This window comes from Carassius auratus, chromosome 23 (assembly GCF_003368295.1).
Source record: "Carassius auratus strain Wakin chromosome 23, ASM336829v1, whole genome shotgun sequence".
Taxonomy (NCBI): Eukaryota; Metazoa; Chordata; class Actinopteri; order Cypriniformes; family Cyprinidae; genus Carassius; species Carassius auratus.
The window spans coordinates 18562860-18582859 of record NC_039265.1 but is presented as its reverse complement, the minus strand read 5'-3'; the positions used below and the strand labels follow the sequence as shown (position 1 = coordinate 18582859).

Here is a 20000-nt window from a genome sequence, read left to right as displayed (position 1 = left end):
TTTCATTTCATTTAAATATAGAAATACAATATGCGCGCGCGCACGTGTGTGTGTGTGTGTGTGTGTGTGTGTGTGTGTACATTTACATTTACATTTATTCATTTAGCTGACGCTTTTATCCAAAGCGACTTACAATTGCTATATATGTCAGAGGTCGCACGCCTCTGGAGCAACTAGGGGTTAAGTGTCTTGCTCAGGGACACATTGGTGCCTCACAGTGGATTCGAACCCGGGTCTCTCACACCAAGGGCATGCGTCTTATCCACTGCGCCAACCCCACCCCATTGTGTATTGGTACCTTTTCCATTTCTTTGAAGTCATCGTCTAGTTTGGTGCCTTCCGCTCCTCCGACCTTCTCACTGACTTTCTACAGGCGAGAAAACACACAAATTACTACAATTACACTAAACACACAACCGCAGTGTCACTAGTGTGAATAAACTCAGGATGCTCTTCCAGAACAAATATCTAAGACTCTTTAGAAGACATCAGAACAGGACAAACACTGAGTAAGTGTTTCTGCAGCGCGTGGGTCGTGGATTGGATGACTGTAAACTGCAGATGCTTCAATAGTGATTCACACGAGTAATTATGGGATGTTAACTTGATTTCCTCAAGAGACCCAGTAAAGATCTCCAGAAGACGTGACTTCACCGCACAGAAGATGAATGTGATCAAACCTGCTCAAAGACACTAGCTCTTCATAAACAGGTTTGTTCTGCTGACATGAATCATTCAGTGTGTGTGTGTGTGTGTGTGTGTGTGTGTGTGTGTGTGTGTGTGTGTGTGTGTGTGAAGAGGAGGAAGCTCTAGCTCTGAAAATCATGTGAGGATGGTGAAGGAGAGCCAGTTTCCATAGCAACAGCGACCTGATGATACCATTAGACAGAAGATAGAGACGTGTAACCCCCGTCTGTCTGTCTCTGTCTCACATCATCTGCTTCATAACCTGACATTCATGAATCCATTAAACACAGGCAATTTACAGTACAATGCTGCATTATTGTATGAATAAATCAAAATGTAAGGGCTGTACACTTAATCAAATGATAACATGGACTTGAGTTTGTGATATTTTAAACAGAAAAAAAGACTTGCTTTTGAATTATGGATATGAATGAGTACAAAGTGTGGATTAAATCATAAATCCAAAATAAATGAACAGATTTCTGTAAAAAAACAACATTCATTTATCGACATTGCCTTTTGATTTCACGATTGAATTAAATTATTAAAATTTAATATTTTTTTGTTCAAAATAAAATTGAAATAAAAATAAAAAAATGTATAGGGCCCTAAAAATATTTTTGTTAAACTTTAAATTAACCGTTGTTAAACTATATGTTTTTTTTAATACAAAATTTTTTATTTAACCATATAAAACAAATTCCAGAAAAAATAAAAACTTAAAATCCTTAATAAAATAAAAATAAAAATGTGCAATTGAATTTGGGTTTAATTAAATACAATTGAATTTGGGTTTAATTAAATACAATTTAATTTGGGTTTAATTAAATACAATTTAATTTTATTTAACTGTTGTACAGTAGAATGTACTTCTCAAAGTATCATAAATTCAGAAAAAAATTTTTTTTTCATAGATTCCTATTATTGTTAAATTAATGCATTATTTTTATAAGTTGTTGTTTAATGGTTTCCTTATTTAAATTGATTAGACATACTTTTTGATTACTAAAACTTCATTTAACATGAAACGTGTGATGTTTTGTCTGACTGTCATGTCGTTCAGTTATGAAGAAAACACGAGACGTCCCGTTGAGTGACATTTACACATTTACACAACCTCAAACTCATTTAATTAACTCATCAGTGAGTCAACACTGTTGACTAAAAGCAAAGAGGGATAAGTCAATGAGTGAAACCCGGTGACCTTCGACCTTTATCCACATGACCGGAGCAGTACTGATGGATGAAGCAGTAAGTGTCTGCTGTGTGAATCAGAGACTGACGACTGATTAAAGACACGAGTAATTAAGAATATCTACACAGAACCTCAGATCTGTTAAACACCAGTGATATTAACTAAAACTAAAGCTGTTAAACTGCCTTTTCGTAACTGGAATTAAACTGAAATCTAAATGAAATAAGTTGTAGGAATTATTGTAAAGCTGAAATTAATAAAATATGTTATACAAAAAGTTGAAACTTAAAAAAAATAATAATAATTTTGCCTTGACAACTAACTGAAATATATATAAATTCAGGTGACTACAACTGAAATTAAATACATTTAATTAAATAGAAATAAACATAGACGTTTGGTTGTCTAACCTTCTTATGTAGTGAAAAGTTAAACATTTTAAATAAAATAATAAATATAACTGCTGCAAAAACAGTGTTTTCAGTAGGTGTGTGTGCGTGTGTGTGTGTGTGTGTGCTGTCTGTTTGTCCAAACGTTCAGCTGAAGCTCTGTGCGTGAGTGTGTGTGTGTGTGTGTGTGTGTGTGTGTGTGTGTCCAGTATAAATTAAAGATGTGTGGTGCAGTGCTGCAGGTTTAGTCTGAGCATGAATTATTAATCTCTTCGCTCTTCTTTCATACTCAGTTTATTCACTAACTCACTTCTGAGATGTTTATGAATCTGTTCATTATCACAACTTCAGCATATTGTGGATTATTGTTTTCTGGACAGTTTAATTATATAATAATTATATGTAATTTTTAAGACAGTTTTAAGACAGAAAAAAGTTTATTTTTATTTTTATAAATTGCACAGTACATTTTTCAGTTAAAGAAATGTCATAACACATTAACAATATTTTCACATTCACTAAATATTGATATCTCAAAGTTTCATAAACCAGTATCATATAATAATATAGTATCATCATCAATAAACTTTGTAATTATAACAATACATATTAATCATATACTAATATCAGTTTAAATATTGGTCCTTCACTTGTATTTGGAGCTGTTTTAGTTTCTCCAATTAGCATTTCTACAAATTAAATAAATAACAAATTAATATTAACAATTAAATAGTCACAAGATTGAGTATAACGTTCCAATGTTGTTCAAGACATCTTTGTCATGTAAACACAATGTACAGTAAAGACGACAATTGTAAACACATCACTTAATACCTCAGTTCTGTTACTTCTCTTAATTGTATTAATGTATTATATATGTTGAATAAAATTACTTTTAGGTGTGAATACACTTCATTATTGTAAACTATTAAACTATTATAAATATTACAATAAATGTATAAATTAATGCAATATCATTTAAAATAGTCTTCCTATAATGTTGATTAAATGTTTAGTAATACACGACATCATCTTGTCTTGATCAAACATGAAATCACACTATCTGTTGGAAGCAGTGTGTGTGTGTGTGTGTGTGTGTGTTAGTGTATGTGTGTGTGTGCAAGCGTCCAGTTTCACACACTAATCTGTCCAGATCTCACAGCATCAGGAGTGATTCTAGACTCTCTTCAGTCGTAGAGATCCCTCACTTCTCTCTGCTGCTGATCCTCTGTTGTTTGTCTGTTGAAATCAACATTTAGAATTCATTATCACTGCAACTTTAATTACCAGTGAAGACTGAACTAACCAGCAGAGCACAAACACACACACACCAGCGGATGTGACATTGTTTCTGTTCCCTGGGTATTGATTCATGTTGTGTGTGTGTGTGTGCAGTAAAGACATCACATTTCTGTTTCCGCATGGCAGGAGGCATTTATATCACATGAGCCAAGCTATTTCAGACACACACACAGATAAATACACTTACAACTGAATGTATGCATTATCAATAATGTTTTATTACAATAAGCCTCATATAATGCTGGAAAATTCATCAGAACTGATAGGGATAAATGCTTGTTTTTTCTTCACTGTAAAATTAAGGTAGATTACTGGAGTAAGATTTGCTAGAAAAAAAATGTCATGTTTAGTTCAGTGTGTTACTTGAAAACCATAGATGCTGATTATTTCTGCATTGCTATAGCTGCTCCCTCTTTGCTTGTCTCTGTTAATCTCTCCTGTCCCTGATGAAACAGTATCATTATATAACGATGTTGCATCTGATGTCCTGGAGGCTTTGACCCCATTAAAGTCCAGAACTGTCCCCTCAGCTCACAAACTTATTCTCTGAGATCAACAAACTTGTTGTACCACCATCACCCCCTTCTTAATATGTGATGACACACAAAAATTGACAATATTTATCAATCCTTTTCTTCTTCTGAACTGCTACTTCCCCGATACTTTACCCACTCTCAAACTTCTCACTCACTACTACATCTGTGCTTGAACAACTGATAATGAACTCTAACTCCTCTACCTGTCAGCTAGATCCTATTCCAACACACATACTCAAAATCTTTCTCCTCTCACTCATTATACCTATCACCCACATGATAAATTGTTCCCTACTGACTGGTTATGAACCGCTTGGATTGAAAACAGCTATGATCACTCCTGTACTTAAAAGACATGGGCTTGACAACACGGTTCTAATTTCAGACCAATTTCTAACCTTCCTTTTTTATCTAGGGACCTAGAAAACAGTTACAGACTCATTTGGATAAAAATAATCTGTATGAATCATTTCAGTCTGGATTTCACCCTTCTAAGTGTAGTGAACGATCTCCTCGTTGCTTCAAAATCTCATACTGACACTTTTTCTCATGGAGTGCCTCAAGGATCTGTCCTTGGTCCACTTCTATTCTTAATCTTTATGCTTCCTCTGGGTCAGATCATGCAGTGCCATGGTCTACACTTCCACAGTTCTAACATGCTGATGATATGTAAATCTATTTTACTGTACAGTACAATTCTGCGCCCCCCCCCCATTCTTTTAAATCTTGCTAACATGATCTCATGGTATGGATGGCACAACATTTCTTAAAGTTAAATACAGATACAAATTAATTTATGTTCATTGGCCCTAGATCTTATGTATCCTTCCAACGTGACAGCTCCATTAAAGTTGATGAAGTTATAGTCTGTCCCTTATTTTAGTTTTTAAGGCCCGTCATGTAATATGTCCCTTGTTATGATAGAACAATATCTGTCTGAGATACAACTATTTGAAAATCTGGAATCTGAGGGAGCAAAAAATCCAAATATTAAGAAAATCATCTTGTTCAAATGAAGTTCTTAGCAATGCATATCACTAATAAAATGTTTTAGTAAATTTACAAAGTATCTTCATGGAACAGGATCATTACTTAATATCCTTATGATTTTTGGCATAAAAGAAAAAAAATGTTGTTGGCTATTGCTACAAATATAGTTGTGCTACTGATCGCTGCTTTTGTGCTCCAGGGTTACACACACACACATATATATATATAGAGAGAGTTTCTTTATGTCATAAATTCTTGACTCAGGCTCCCATTGTGACAACATGCCCCGGGTCACTGTTCATCCCTGTACAATAATCATGTGATCTTCAGTAAGGGAAACTATAACGTTTTATATTCAAAAAGACACCATTAGGCTTTCGTCTATACAGAAACTGAATTAAACCCAAAACTTGTTAAATCTGTCCCTAGCCTTCTCCTCAGGTGAGCACCTTTCCAGCGCGCGCGGCCGATTACATAACGCGCGTGAATATCTGGGGTCACGTGACGGCGTCAGGTCCCCCTCGCTGTTTTCATACATGCATAAACAAGCCCATTCACCGTGTGACCGCGGACTTTACCGTCGGTTTCCGTACCGATCTCGTTTTGTGGATCGGTCTCACGAATTCGCGCGGAAACGCGTCGCGTCAACAGCACCGCGAAAAAAACGGACGGATTTCGCTCTTACCTGCGTCGCTTTGTGAAACTGCTTTTTCAGCCCCGCCACAGACATCTCCGCGCTTTATCCGTTCCCTCCGTTCAGCTTTAAGTGACGATTTTATCGGTGTTTCGAGGTGCAAATATCCGCAACGGGCGCGCGGACTCGCCGAGTGTCTGGTCCGAGGATGTAGTCACTCGTGACGTCACACGACCCGCCCTGAGCGCGCGCGGATGACGAGCCCCAAAATCAGAATCACAATCAGATGTGAATCAATAAATCATCTCTAGTAAGTATTCTTCGCTTCGGGTTTCTGAGCGGATCCGGATGATTTCAGCACCGCGGACAGCAGCGGCGTCACGTGATCGTTCAACGTCACACGCGCTTCAAATACTGGAGAACGGTGCTAGCTGTTAAAAGCGTGAACATAACAAACACCTAGACGACATCGACCATTGAAAGGAACCATAAAAGTGTAAAAGCATTAGCAAATTACTTTCAAAACAATATTAATTATTTTTTTTTCTATCTGCAGCCAAATTACGGACGTGCTAAGTAGCTAATACATGTCTGTATAACAATTGTATATTACAACATCAGTGTGAAAACAAACCTGTAAAGAGACGGAATTATGGGAGAAAAATTAAGCTCAAGCTCAAAAGAGCTATTCTATAGATACTATTTTAACTATATGCCAAACATAACATGACGGATAAGGATTGTTTGTGGCGCAATCTTTTGATTTGAAATGATTTGTTGCAGTCTTTTTAAGTGAAACTTCCCCAAACCGGAAGTGCTTCCCATAATTTAAAACGCATTAGGCTCCTTGGGGAAAAAAGTGGAAACATAAGGTTGCATACTCATGATGTGTCTCTTATTTATATTCATATGAATATAAAATATATTTTATTTGGGACCGCTTTTCTGAAACCACATATTTGCCACAAGACAAAATAATAATTTGAACAAACAGAGACTTCTGAACAACTATCACAGATGAAAACAATCACACAATATTACATTAATAAACAAATAATAATAATAAACAATATAATACAAGAAGATACACAGTATCAGAACAACTGAAAGTATTTCAGAATGTGTCAGTTCAGTTAATATTTTGTCTTGTGGAATGCACAGTACAAAAAAAAAAAGTAAAAATTAAAATGCCAATTTTATTATCCCTCTTATTTAAAAACAAATAAATAAACACCTTGCAGATTAAAAATGTAAATAATTTGTCTATAAATACTGAATAACATTTTTTTTTTAAGTTTCTAGAAGTGTGAATAAGTGGGCGCCACTTAAATAGCTTGCATACAAAGACAATCAGTTAACAGAGGGACATATACAAAATTAATACACAATCTTGAAAAAGTCTAGTTAAAAAAAAAAAACTCCAAAATGACATCTGATAACCATATTATAAACTGAGTCCATATTATTCACAATACTGTGCAAAGTAGGCAAACATAAAAATAAATAAATAAAATAAAAACATTCCAAAGGGCACATTTTCAGTGGGCCTATGTTTACTGTGCAAAAATGGGTGGTGAATCATCCTATATAAAGTCCTATGCACTCAAATGATTAAAATTCACATTTAAAGTGAGATTAAAGATAGACAAACAGAACAAACAATTAGATAAATATCTTATTTTCATGACAAGAACGGTAACATTAATACAAAAATAGATGTTTGAATCATGTTTGAACATCTGAAGGGAGATTAAGAACAGACACACTAAATATCAGAGATCAGATTCATTTGCATATAAGAAAATAAAATAATATGACAAATGAAATGAATGCTGAAAAATATAAAGCAAGGGGATTTTTCGTAATCTATCTATCTATCTACAGTGGGGCTCTAAAGTTTGGGCACCCTTTGCAGAATCGGTGAAAATGCGAGTAATTTTCAAAAAATAAGAGAGATCATACTAAATGCATGTTATTTTTTTATTTAGTATTGTACTGAGTAAGATATTGTACATAAAATATATTAACATTTAGTCCACAAGACAAAAAAAAAAAAAAAAAAATTAAATTATTAAAATAACCCCCTCAAAAGTTTGGGAACCCTTGGTTCTTAGGACTGTGTTCTGTTCCCTGATGATCCTCGACTGTCTTTCTCTTTTGTGATGGTTGTGCATGAGTCCCTTGTTTGTTCTGAACAGTTAAACTGAGCAGCGTTCTTCAGAAATATCTTTAAACTCCTGCAGATTCTTCAGTTTTCCAGCATCTTTGCATATTTGAACCCTTTCCAGCAGTGACTTTATGATTTTGAGATGTATCTTTTCAGACTGAGGACATTTGAGGGACTCAAACACAGCTATTTAAAAAGATTCAAACATTCACTGATGCTCCAGAAGGAAACAAGATGCATTAAGAGCTGGGGGTGAAAACTTTTGAACGAATGGCTGTTGATGACTATTTGAATTGAATTCTGCCAAAGCACGCGCTTGTATGTATTCGTTAAATGCGTAATTTACTAATGTTATGCGAGTAGTTGTGCTCATGTCTGAAAATAATATCGAAAAAAAAAATTCTAATAAATACATTAGGCTATAGCTTATATTCCTTTAGTAGTCTACATTTTTTCATGTAAAAAAATTTAATTGTAAAACTGAAAGTTTTTTTTTTTTTTTTCTTGTGGTCAGCATGGTGGGCTGCATTTGAATTCGTGACAGCCACATGCAGGGGTTGAGAACCACTGATTTAACCTATCGTGTGCACACACACACACACACACACACACACACACACACACACCCAGAGCAGTGGGCATCATTTATGCTGCGGTGTCCAGGGAACAGTTGGGGGTTTGGTGCCTTGCTCAAGTAACAAGTCGTGGCATTGCTGACCCGAGACTCGAACCCACAACCCTAGAGTTAGGGGGCAAACTCTCTAACCACTATGCCACGACTCCCCCTAATACAAATATGGATGTAAAAACTAATAGGACATTGGTGAAACAGACTTTGGTAACCCCTCCAGTGTGTATTTTCAGGTTAGATTTTCATTCTATGAAATAACGTCTTTTTATTTTTTTATGATTAGAACATTTAAAAAGGCACTATGCTTCATGAAGCTGACTGAAGTTACTAAATATGACAAAATATTTGCTAAATTAAAACCAACTTTTTGCTTGTTTGATATTATTCCCTCTTTTGATAGCTTGGGACCTAGTCTTCTGGAAATGGTCAACAAATCCCTTAGTTTGTGCACAATACCAGCAGATCTTAAACATGCCAAATCTTGCTGATCCTTCAAATTATAGGCACATTTGTAATCTGCCTTTTCTGTCTAAACTTCTTGAAAAAATTGTTCAATTCCAGTTGCACTCTTTTCTCTTTCCAAATTCTATCTAGGAATCATTTCAGTCAGGTTTTAGAACATTTCACAGCACTGAGACGGCTTAATTAAAGGTTTTAAAAGTATATTTATATGGTGACTGACCAGGGTGACAGTGTAATATTGGTGATGTTAGATCTTACTGCTGCATTTGACATGATCAATCATAAGATTTTGATTGTTCATCTCGAGATCTATGTGGGCATGGTGGGAACCGTTTTAAAATGGTTTAGTTCCTATTTAAAGGATAGAAGATTATCTGTTCGCCTTGGAAATCCCATGTCATCAACTGCCTATCTACCATGGGGGGTTCCACAGGGATCTATACTAGCTCCTACCCTTTTTACTTTATATATGCTCCCATTGGGCTCCATTTTCCAAAAGCATGGTGTATCTTTTCATTGCTGTGCCGATGACACCCAGATTAATTTGCCCCTCAGGTAACATCTCCCTGGGCCCTCTACTCCTAATGGAGTGTAAGGAGGGCATATAAATCTGGAAGTCATCACATTTTCTTAATCTAAATGAAAAGAAAACAGAAATTATATTATTTGGTCCCCCAGTGGAATTCCCAAAAAGTTTGTTAATGATCACCATGTCACATTTCAAGAAGGACAGAGATTTTTTCATAGCACTCCATTTAAAATGATTTTCGTAGTTTTTGGCAGACAGTGAAGCTCACTCTAGTTTTTCCAGTTCACACTGTGGATTCATCAGGAAATAAATGTTTTTCTCTAATAGACATTGGCCACAATTAACAGCACCCTTTTATTCAATACTTTTTAAAAACCTCCATTTGCCAGTTTAACGCCTCTAAAGTTTCTGCTACTGGATGCTTTCACATGCCGTGATATGTCGCTTTAACAAATACCAGTCTGTATGTATGGCCTGAATGTCCTTAGTATGAATAATTGTAAATAGAGTTGGGTCCGAGTCCACCTTTGTCGAGTACGAGTCAAGACCAAGTCCACAAACATCGAGTCCAAGTCCGAGTCCGAGTCCAAAAGGGGCCGAGTTGGACTCAAGTCCGAGTTCTTAAAGGCCGAGTCCGAGTCGAGTCCGCCCGAGTCCAGAAAGTAATTAAATTTAAAAAGATTATAAATTGGTATTGTACATTTTTACATTCTATTTATATTTTAACCTTTCAACCCATTAAACCAATGGCAATATAAAAATGTAATAAAAAAAATACCACTGTTACATCTAGTCATTGCCATTGAACATTTTTATTTTATGTCAACAGAACTAGTTTCCTATCAAAAAAGTTTTCAAAGGTTTTATTGTATTACAAGTGCATGAAAATACAAATGAACCTGTTTTATTATTGTATCACACTATATTATCCTCCAGTTAAAGATGACATTTCAGTTATTTAATGCCTCTCCCCCACATTTGACAGAGGTAAAGTGCAGCCAATGAGGAGATCCTTAATGATGACATTATGAATTTCTTGTTGTCTTGGAGAACTTGCATCATAAAGTTGCATTGCTTGTTTGGTCAGGTCTGGTCTTGCAAATCCTGCAATGCTGAGCTGTGCAGCATCTGTTGGTTGCTGCTGCTGTCTTTGGTACTCGGTTGCATCGGTTTTCGGATCACCAGTACACTGAACCGAAAACCGTTTCTTTCGGAGGCGTCCGATTTGAGAACAGATGAACTGATGATAATGCGCATGCGTGTAATTTTTCAAGTATTTTGTTAAAAATCGGAAAGTGTGATAAAACTATAATATATATATATATATATATATATATATATATATATATATATATATATATATATATATATATATATATATATATTTTTTTTTAAGATAGGGGCTACTTGTTTCTAATCTGTATATTGTAGATTATGTATGGGCCAAAGGGGTTTTCAGGGAAGTTGGACAATAATTAAGACTTCTAAAGACTCCATGTTTAATATGAATAAGGGATGATTTATGAAATATCTGTACTGTATTTATAGTTAATGATGACAGATTCACAAACTGAGTTAGTAGTAAACAGAACATGAACACGAGTAGAGCAGCTGATGATACTGCGCAGCATGTGCCGGTGTCCTGACATTTTATCCTACCCTGTCAGATTTTCCTACCCGGGTTTTGAGCGATTCTCGTTCTCGAGTCAAGAACCGGTTGTATCAGTTTTCAGATCATCAGTAAACTGAACCGAAAACCGCTTCTTTCGGACGCGTCCGATTCGAGAACCAAGGAGCTGATGATACTGCGCATGCGTGATTCAGCGTGAAGAATGACTCACAGCGCGTCTGAACCGAACTGATTCTTTTGGTGATTGATTCTGAACTGATTTTGTGCTAATGTAATGAGTGCGGGTAAACCGAGGGCTTGAATGAAGGGCAATCTGACGAAACGTAAGTTCATTTAATAACAAATACATCGCAATGGATTATGTATCCGGTGAACTGTTTTTTTTTTCAACCGGTTTATTGAATCAAACCGTCCGAAAGAACCGGTTCGCGGAAAAGAAACGAACTTCTCATCACTAATCCACACTGATATCCAGTGAGTGGTGCGTGTGTTTCGTCTGCAAGCATGAGACTTCTGCCTGCCGGTGTGGTGCAGTAAAATGACAGAAGGGGAGACATTCATTAATTTATCATTTCAATTTTATGCTGGTTTTATTGTTACACATGACGCGGACTCGACTGTACTCGGAATATTTTCCGAGTCCAAAATGTTCAAGTCCGTGTCAAGTCCGAGTACAAATTCACCCGAGTGCGTGACAAGTCCGAGTTCATTCAAAATTGGACTCGAGTCCGGACTCGAGTCCGAGTCCAAGTTCGAGTACCCCAACTCTAGCAAGTGTTTCTGCAGGTTGTGTAACTGCAGTATTTACAACGGAAAGCTGTGCTGCTCTGGTTTCTAATCTTATATCAAACCTCTGAGAAAAGTCTGATAAACTCAAATAAACCAGGAAATTCAGCAGTGAAGCTTTTGTCTAAACTACTAGATCATCCACAATTATTTTCTTTGAAAAGATGAAAGCAAATGCCATTGAAACTTTTCTGAAGAGAGTTGGTTTCCTATTATGCATTCACACAAATATTGAAATCATATATTTCCCTCAGTAGTCATGTTTTCACAAAAAAAGAAACTATTTGACACGATGTGCCTGCGTGAGACTCTTATAACTTTGATTAAAGCTGAAATGTATTTACTGTGAGCTTTATCTTTATCTAGCTTTAAAAAATATCTATCTTTCTGAAGCTACCATTTAAAAAAAACCCTGTGGATTGCACTAGCTTTCGGGTGCGACACATCTTACCCCACTCTCCCGTCGGTGTCGTTTTGTGTATGTGAGAAACACTGCAGCACTGGCACCGATAAGCCACAGCAGATTTAATAACCCAAGCTAACAGTGTCACGATTACACATCATCCACAGATGTTATAGAGAGGAAACGCTCCTGTTTCACAGTGATTCAGCTTCAGTTCATCAGTGTTTTCTCTCTCTGACTGTCCTCCGAAGATCTGCATCTGTCAGAAAACACATCCCATAATCCACCTCTGCTGAGGGGTCGGAGGTCGCACGCAGCTACGAGAGAGACACAGAGACTACATAACACACAGATATGCAGCAATACTCTAGTAATGCTCTGTCTTTCAGCAGATTTAGTTCACAAATAGATGACAGTCTTAACTGAAATATGTTTTTCAACTGTAATAATCAATGCTAAAATTCATCATTAATATCATCATGTCCCCCCGTCTCTCACCGGTACACAGCTGTCTCTCTCCCGCAGACAAGCGTGCTGTAGTTCAGTCTTCAGAGCCGTGATGTGAGACTCATGTGATGAGATCGATCTCTCCTGAGAGGATAGTTTAGAGCACACCAGCTGATGCAGCTCCAGGAAACGCATCACCAGACGCTAACACACACACACACACACACACACACACACACACAGTATGACACTCATTCACACTGTAAGGTAGGGCAGAAAATACTACGAGACTCCCAGTCCACATCCTGCTCTGAGAGAGGGAGTATGTGACTGTCATGGAGTATGCACTTTAATATAAAGTATGCCTCAGCATGCACTGCAATGATAGAATTATCAAGTATTAAGTATGCATGCTCAATATAAATAATATGAAGTATGCATCAGCATGCAAGCTTAGTAAAGAAGAGTGAATCTGCATGCAACTAAGCATGAAGCCAGCATCCACACAATATGTACTCTGCATACTAAGCTGAAGAATGTGATCTGTGAGTTGTTTTGTACCCGACATGCTTCTATCTGTGGGTTTCCCATGATCCTTTGCAGGTCTGACGGTATGAGGGACAATCTTGAGAGCTGTAGGGTGAAGTCATCCTGTGAAGAGGCTCTTCTGGAGAGAATGACGTGATCTTTCATCTGAAAACCACAGAAGACATGAAGACATGCGGAACAGAAAAACATCTCAATGTTGTTAGCGTGTTCTTGCCTCTTGTAAATGTTCCTCCACAGACGTCATGTAGCTCAGCAGAGACTCTTTATTCCTGAAACATGCAAGCGTGCAATATCCTGAGTCAGTGTCATGAACCCCGTCAAGGAATCTAGAAAATGTGTATTTACTTAAATATTAATTAAAAACATCATGGGGACTTCATGGAGTAAATATTTTATCTCAAAAGGAAACACAAAATAATTATAATTATCGCAAGGGCTTGGTTCAAGGCAACTGTGTCTAGTGTGTGTGAGTACACCCTAACAGAGACGATATGTGTGTGTGTGTGTTACATCTCCGCGGTGCTCAGTGTGTCCTCGGCTCTGGTGATGTCATGCTGCAGCTGTCTGTTCTCCTGCTGTGATTGGCTGAGCTGTTTCCCCAGCGAGCGCAGCGACTGATCCTTCCTCCTCAGCTGCAGCTTGGCGTCTGACAAACTCTGACGAGAGAACCACAGTCTCGCTCATTCCTCGTTCTGATGTCTGCTGTGATGTGAGTAACTCAGGTTTCCATCAAAACAAACTAATAAATGGGCTCCGGACCCTGAAACCTGCGGGTCTCGAAGCTGGAAACCGTTCGGTCAGATGATGACAGCTTCAAAACAACAACTAAATAATGAATCCTGTTACTCAAACATGTGAATCTGATGTGCCATATTTAATCTGACCGTCACTGCAAAGCTTATGATGGAAGAAGCTGAATTTATTACACTTTGGACATAAATTATTCTCAAAACTAGCATTATTTATTATTTTCCAGCGGTAAGGCCATGTTCATTGTGACAACAAGATGAAAAATAATATCACAAAAACAATAATAAATATATAAAAAATACTAAAAAAGAAAATATTTTAGTATTTTTTAGCATTAAAAAATGGTAAATGTCTTTTATTGTTTGCCTAGAATTAACTGTTAGATATTGTCTATCATTATTATTATAGTTCTCTAAAATAAAAATGTAATATTAAATATTTTAAAATATTTTAAGTATTTTATATTTATTGTTATTTTTATTATTATTATTCACCTTGTTCTCAAGAAAATACAAAAATAATAAATAATGTTAGTTTTGGGAATAAATGTATTGTGCAAAGTAAAATAAACTTCTCAATGCGGTCATGAGCTTTAATGTGATGGTCAGATAAAACAGAACATCAAACGTGCATCAGTTCTGAGAGATTTACAGTGCGTGTCTCTCTCTGTGTGTGTGTGTGTGTGTGTGTGTGTGTCTCTGTGTTTGAGTGTCTGTATGTGTCTCTGTGTTTGAGTGTGTGTGTGTCTCTGTGTTTGTGTTTGTGTGTGTGTGTGTGTGTGTGTGTCTGTCTGTGTGTGTCTATGTGTGTGTGTGTCTGTATGTGTCTCTGTGTTTGAGTGTGTGTGTCTCTCTGGGAGTTTGTGTGTGTGTCTCTGCGTTTGAGTGTGTGTCTGTCTCTGTGTGTGTGTGTGTGTGTCTGCGTTTGAGTGTGTGTCTGTCTCTGTGTGTGTGTGTGTGTGTGTGTGTGTGTACCTGCACAGCCTGAGCGAGTGTGCGGTCCTTCTCCAGCTCTTCCCCAGTGTGCAGCTCCATGCTGAGGCCCAGCTGCTGCAGCTGAGAGGCCTGATCGTGCAGCAGAGCCTGAGCGCGCTGCTCTCTCTGTAGGGCACTGCTGAGCTCCTCACACACACTCTCGAACCGCTGGAGGGGCACACACGCCTGACACACACACACACACACACACATGCACACACACATGCACACACACTACTGGTCAAAATAGTGGAATCATGATTTTTTTAATGATTCTGAAAGAATTGTTTCCTGCTCACCAAAGCCGCATTTATTTGATAAAAAATACAGTAAAAATTCTGAAATATTATTCTAATGTAAAACCGCTGTTCTCTATTTTAATATCAATTAAAGTGTAATTTATTTCTGTGATGCTCCGCTGTATTTCCAGCATCATTCCTCCAGTCTTCAGTGTCACATGATCTTCAGAAATCATGAAAATATGATGATTTACTGCTCAGAAACATCTCTGATTATTATCAGTGTTGAACACCGTTGTGTTGAGGTGTGTGTTGCTGTGACTCACGGTGTGTGTGTCCCTGCAGCTGTTTGTGCGATTGATGCGTGAGATCTCCAGTCTCAGGTTCCTGCGCTCGACCTCCGCTGAATGCAGACGCTGCGTGAACTCCAGCATGTGCTTCTGAAGAGACGCCACCATCATCTGCTCACACACACACACACACACACACACACACACACTGATTCTGACGTGGTCATGAGAGCAGGGCTGTGTTTCTCAAGAGCACTGTAAGTTCTCCGTTCTGGCTTATGATGAAGCCCCGATCACCCTCTCAGCCGCAGCTTACTGTCATCTAAACTCTTTATTTGTAGCTTATAATAGCCAACATATTCAGATTTTTTAATTCATAAACAGATTTTGTTTTGTTTTGTTAGTAGGCTATGTCTTACAGATAATAATTACACCATTTTATTTTGTGAACCAACAAGCATCAGAGCTCCGGGTGTCTCAATCACGCATTATTTTATTTTAATATTAATCAAACTGAAAGAAAACTCTACTGTTGCTGTAGTAACGAAAATGTAACACTTTAGGTAATATCAACGGTCTGACGTTTTTCTGCATGTGAGATTACAAAAACATAATCATTTATTTAATTATTTAATCAAAATTATTGCTAGGGACGATTTAGTAGTCGATGGATATTGGTAGGAACACTTGCTTAGAGCACCCCTGAGTCTATGCCCTGTGTGTGTGTGTGTGTGTGTGTACCTTGCTGTTACAGTAGCTGTGTCTGACGAGTGTGTGGAGTCCGTCAGCCAGTCGCCGTGTTAACGAATCCTTCCCATAATTCACGCAGCACTGAGAGTCCACGTCTGACAGCAACCTCTCCAGCAACTTCCTACAGGAGCTCTGAGCCGCTGACAACACACACGAGGAGTCCTTCACACCACCTGACACACACACACACACACACAGAGAGAGACACAGCATTTATTTGTGTATGTATTTTCAGCATCATTACTCCAATAACAGTCCTGTAATTAACTTGTGTGTGTGTGTGTGTGTTTCTCACCGCTTCTGTTGAGTTCCTGCTGCACGTCCTCCATGCAGGTGTGTATGATCTGGAGCAGCTTGGAGGATGTGAGCGTCTTCATCACCCTGCGCTCCTCCTCTTCTTCTTCTTCTTCTTCCTCTCCGAGCTTCAGCTGGTTCACGCTCAGGAGCGGCTGCAGACCGAGCCCCAGCGCGACCCTGAACATCACCGTAGACCTGCGTCCCAGCGCTCGCAGACGCCCCGCCGCCAGCACCGCGATCACACCGCTGCGGAACCTGCGCACGCCACGACCTTTGACCCCGCCGTCACCCAGCGCCTGCAGCAGCCTGCTGACCTCTGACCTCAGGACGCCTGCGCCGCACACCTGCTCCTGCAGCACAGTCTTCTGCCAGACCAGAGCACACACCTGTCTGCGCAGACCGCGCACGCATCCCGCTAACACGCCGCTCGCGCTCACCAGACGCATCACTTCCTGTTCCTGCTGGCACTGAGTGTGCTCCAGAGAGTGGACACGCCCCTCGGCCTGCTGCAGCTGCCTGCTGAGATCCTGACAGACAGAGAGAGACACCAGCATATAGCAGTGTAAAACAGTGTGTGTGTGTGTGTGTGTGTGTGTGAGTGTGTGTGTGTGCACCTGTATCTTGTGCTGCAGCTGCTTGTTGAGGTGTGTGTGTGTGTGTGTGTGTGAGTGTGTGTACCTGTATCTTGTGCTGTAGCTGCTTGTTGAGGTGTGTGTGTGTGTGTGTGTGTGTGTGTGAGTGTGTGTACCTGTATCTTGTGCTGTAGCTGCTTGTTGAGGTGTGTGTGTGTGTGTGTGTGTGTGTGTGTGAGTGTGTGTGTACCTGTATCTTGTGCTGTAGCTGCTTGTTGAGGTGTGTGTGTGTGTGTGTGTGTGTGTGTGTGAGTGTGTGTACCTGTATCTTGTGCTGTAGCTGCTTGTTGAGGTGTGTGTGTGTGTGTGTGTGTGTGTGTGTGAGTGTGTGTGTACCTGTATCTTGTGCTGTAGCTGCTTGTTGAGGTGTGTGTGTGAGTGTGAGTGTGTGTGTACCTGTATCTTGTGCTGTAGCTGCTTGTTGAGGTGTGTGTGTGTGTGTGTGTGTGTGTGAGAGTGTGTGTGTACCTGTATCTTGTGCTGCAGCTGCTTGTTGAGGTGTGTGTGTTGTGTGTGGAGATCTTCTCTCTGTTTGCTCCAGCTTTCCTCTCTCTGTCTCAGTTGAGCGCTCACACTCTCCAGCGCAGCTGACTTCCCCTCACACACACTCTCTAGGTGTGACACCTGAAACACACACACACACACACACACACGCACGCACACACACACGTTACAGCGACACACTTCTACACAACCTCTCGACAGTTCAACAGCAAATCTTTACCATAAGCCCCTCCTCACCTTCTGATTGGCCACAGAGAGGTCAGAGGTCAGCCTGTCCACGTGCTCCTGCACCACGCCGCTAAGCTCCGCCCATGAGAAGCTACCCAGCATGCTGTGCGGCGGGGTCACCAGCACACATCCGGCGAGCAGACGCTGATACAGTGTGTGGAGGAACGTCAGCTTCTCCTAAACACAAGCATCAGTCAGATTCACCAATAACAGCATACTAATGATAGTGAGTGTGTGTGTGTGTGTGTGTGTGTGAGAAAGAGAGAGTATGAGAGAGAGAGTGTGTGTGTGCGTGTGTGTATGTGTGAAAGAGAGAGAGAGAGAGAGAGAGAGAGAGAGAGTGTGAGTGTGTGTGTGTGTACCTGGCAGTCGTTGTGATGTTGCTGCTGGAGTTTGTTCATCTGTGTTTGTGTGTGTGTGTGTTGTGTTTTGAGGCTGCGCAGATCAGCTGCGGCGTTTGCAACACACACACGCAAACGCTTCACCTCTTCATTTACACACACGCCTCGAGCCTCACACTCCTGCACACACACAGAATCCAGATTAATCCTCTAAAGTATCTAAAGCTCTAATGATCTGTTTCACACACATCTCCTCGTGTCTTCTGTCTCTGAGTGAGAGTTCAGAGTGTTTGATCAGTCAAAGCTCTTCTAGTGTAACTGTACTATTGTGCACACTTCTGGAGATACGAATCACTTACTCCTCTTCATCCTGAATAATATCTGCCGATCATCAGACCAATAAACACACACACACACACCTGCACGTTCCTCTGGAGATCAGTGATCGTTTCATCCTTCTGTCGGACCTCATGATTCAACTTCTGCATCACAATCACAGACTCCTGCAACTACACACACACACACACACACGTAAATTATATATATTTTTTACATTTATATTATTTTTAAAATTAACCTCAAAAACTTCAACAACAAAAACCTGTGTGTTGTAGTAGTGTAGTGTTTTCCGCAGAACGTCCATTAGAGCAGATGCTGTGTGTTTACCTCCTTCCTCTATAACACACACACACACACACACACACACACTCCGTAAAACACCTTCAGTTCAAGTCAGCTTTATTTCTATAGTGCTTTCTACTCTCAATAGTTTGAAAGTAGCTTCCCACTGATTTGAAGTGCAGTTGATCTGACCTGTGTTATGAGTGTGTGTCGCCCCCTGCTGCTGATACTGCTGCACCACATGATCAAGATCAGTCAACAGAGTCTCGTAGGACTGCTGCACACACACCAGAGACTAAACACACACAGACAGGGTCCAAATCAGAGCTAGAACTGAAGGATTGATCATTCCTTCAAAACTGCAGCATAATACATGAAATCAGATGATGACTGCAACACCACTGATGTAAGAATCTAATATAAACATCTTTGCAGTGTCATAAATGTTATTGAACAAAATATGCAAGTACGCAAGAAAAAAAACACACACACATACAGACCTTTTATATACTTAAAACTATAAAAATATATTTTTCCCTATAACTATGTTAAGACGCCTTTTAGTGTCACATTAAAAAACTAAAACAATCCAAGTCAAAATGTTTTGAGAATAAAGTCGAAATATCAAGAGAATAAAGTCGAAATGTTGTGAGAATAAAGTCGAAATGTTACGAGAATAAAGTTGAAATATCACGAGAATAAAGTCGAAATGTTGTGAGAATAAAGTCGAAATGTTACGAGAATAAAGTTGAAATATCACGAGAATAAAGTCGAAATGTTACGAGAATAAAGTTGAAATATCACGAGAATAAAGTCGAAATGTTGTGAGAATAAAGTCGAAATGTTACGAGAATAAAGTTGAAATATCACGAGAATAAAGTCGAAATGTTTCGAGAATAAAGTTGAAATATCACGAGAATAAAGTCGAAATGTTGTGAGAATAAAGTCGAAATGTTACGAGAATAAAGTTGAAATATCACGAGAATAAAGTCGAAATATCACAAGAATAAAGTTGAAATATCACGAGAATAAAGTCG

The 20000-nt window shown here is 38.9% G+C and overlaps 2 protein-coding genes across 4 annotated transcripts in view; both read right to left on the bottom strand.

Moving 5' to 3' along the window:
* LOC113041679 (endophilin-A1-like) overlaps positions 1 to 6003 on the bottom strand; it is a 14097-nt gene extending 8094 nt beyond the window's left edge. Inside the window, exons 1-2 of the mRNA XM_026200337.1 lie at positions 5785 to 6003; positions 299 to 367 (exon numbers count right to left, since the gene is read on the bottom strand). Coding sequence (XP_026056122.1) covers positions 299 to 367; positions 5785 to 5829 — 114 coding nt within the window. The 5' untranslated portion in view covers positions 5830 to 6003. The remainder of the gene's footprint in view (positions 1 to 298; positions 368 to 5784) is intronic.
* A 5797-nt stretch (positions 6004 to 11800) lies between these two features.
* LOC113041649 (coiled-coil domain-containing protein 171-like) overlaps positions 11801 to 20000 on the bottom strand; it is a 14529-nt gene continuing 6329 nt past the window's right edge. Inside the window, exons 10-25 of one of the 3 annotated variants that reach the window (XM_026200297.1) lie at positions 19156 to 19258; positions 18944 to 19017; positions 18762 to 18851; positions 18364 to 18522; positions 18011 to 18178; positions 17744 to 17893; positions 17252 to 17257; positions 16636 to 17164; positions 16332 to 16513; positions 15627 to 15761; positions 15062 to 15247; positions 13848 to 13993; positions 13552 to 13606; positions 13350 to 13481; positions 12840 to 12992; positions 11801 to 12600 (exon numbers count right to left, since the gene is read on the bottom strand). In XM_026200297.1, coding sequence (XP_026056082.1) covers positions 12499 to 12600; positions 12840 to 12992; positions 13350 to 13481; positions 13552 to 13606; positions 13848 to 13993; positions 15062 to 15247; positions 15627 to 15761; positions 16332 to 16513; positions 16636 to 17164; positions 17252 to 17257; positions 17744 to 17893; positions 18011 to 18178; positions 18364 to 18522; positions 18762 to 18851; positions 18944 to 19017; positions 19156 to 19258 — 2370 coding nt within the window. In that variant the 3' untranslated portion in view covers positions 11801 to 12498. Of the gene's footprint in view, positions 12659 to 12839; positions 12993 to 13349; positions 13482 to 13551; positions 13607 to 13847; positions 13994 to 15061; positions 15248 to 15626; positions 15762 to 16331; positions 16514 to 16635; positions 17165 to 17251; positions 17258 to 17737; positions 17894 to 18010; positions 18179 to 18363; positions 18523 to 18761; positions 18852 to 18943; positions 19018 to 19155; positions 19259 to 20000 lie in introns of all 3 variants that reach the window. The other 2 variants (XM_026200298.1, XM_026200296.1) reach the window with 2 other exon arrangements.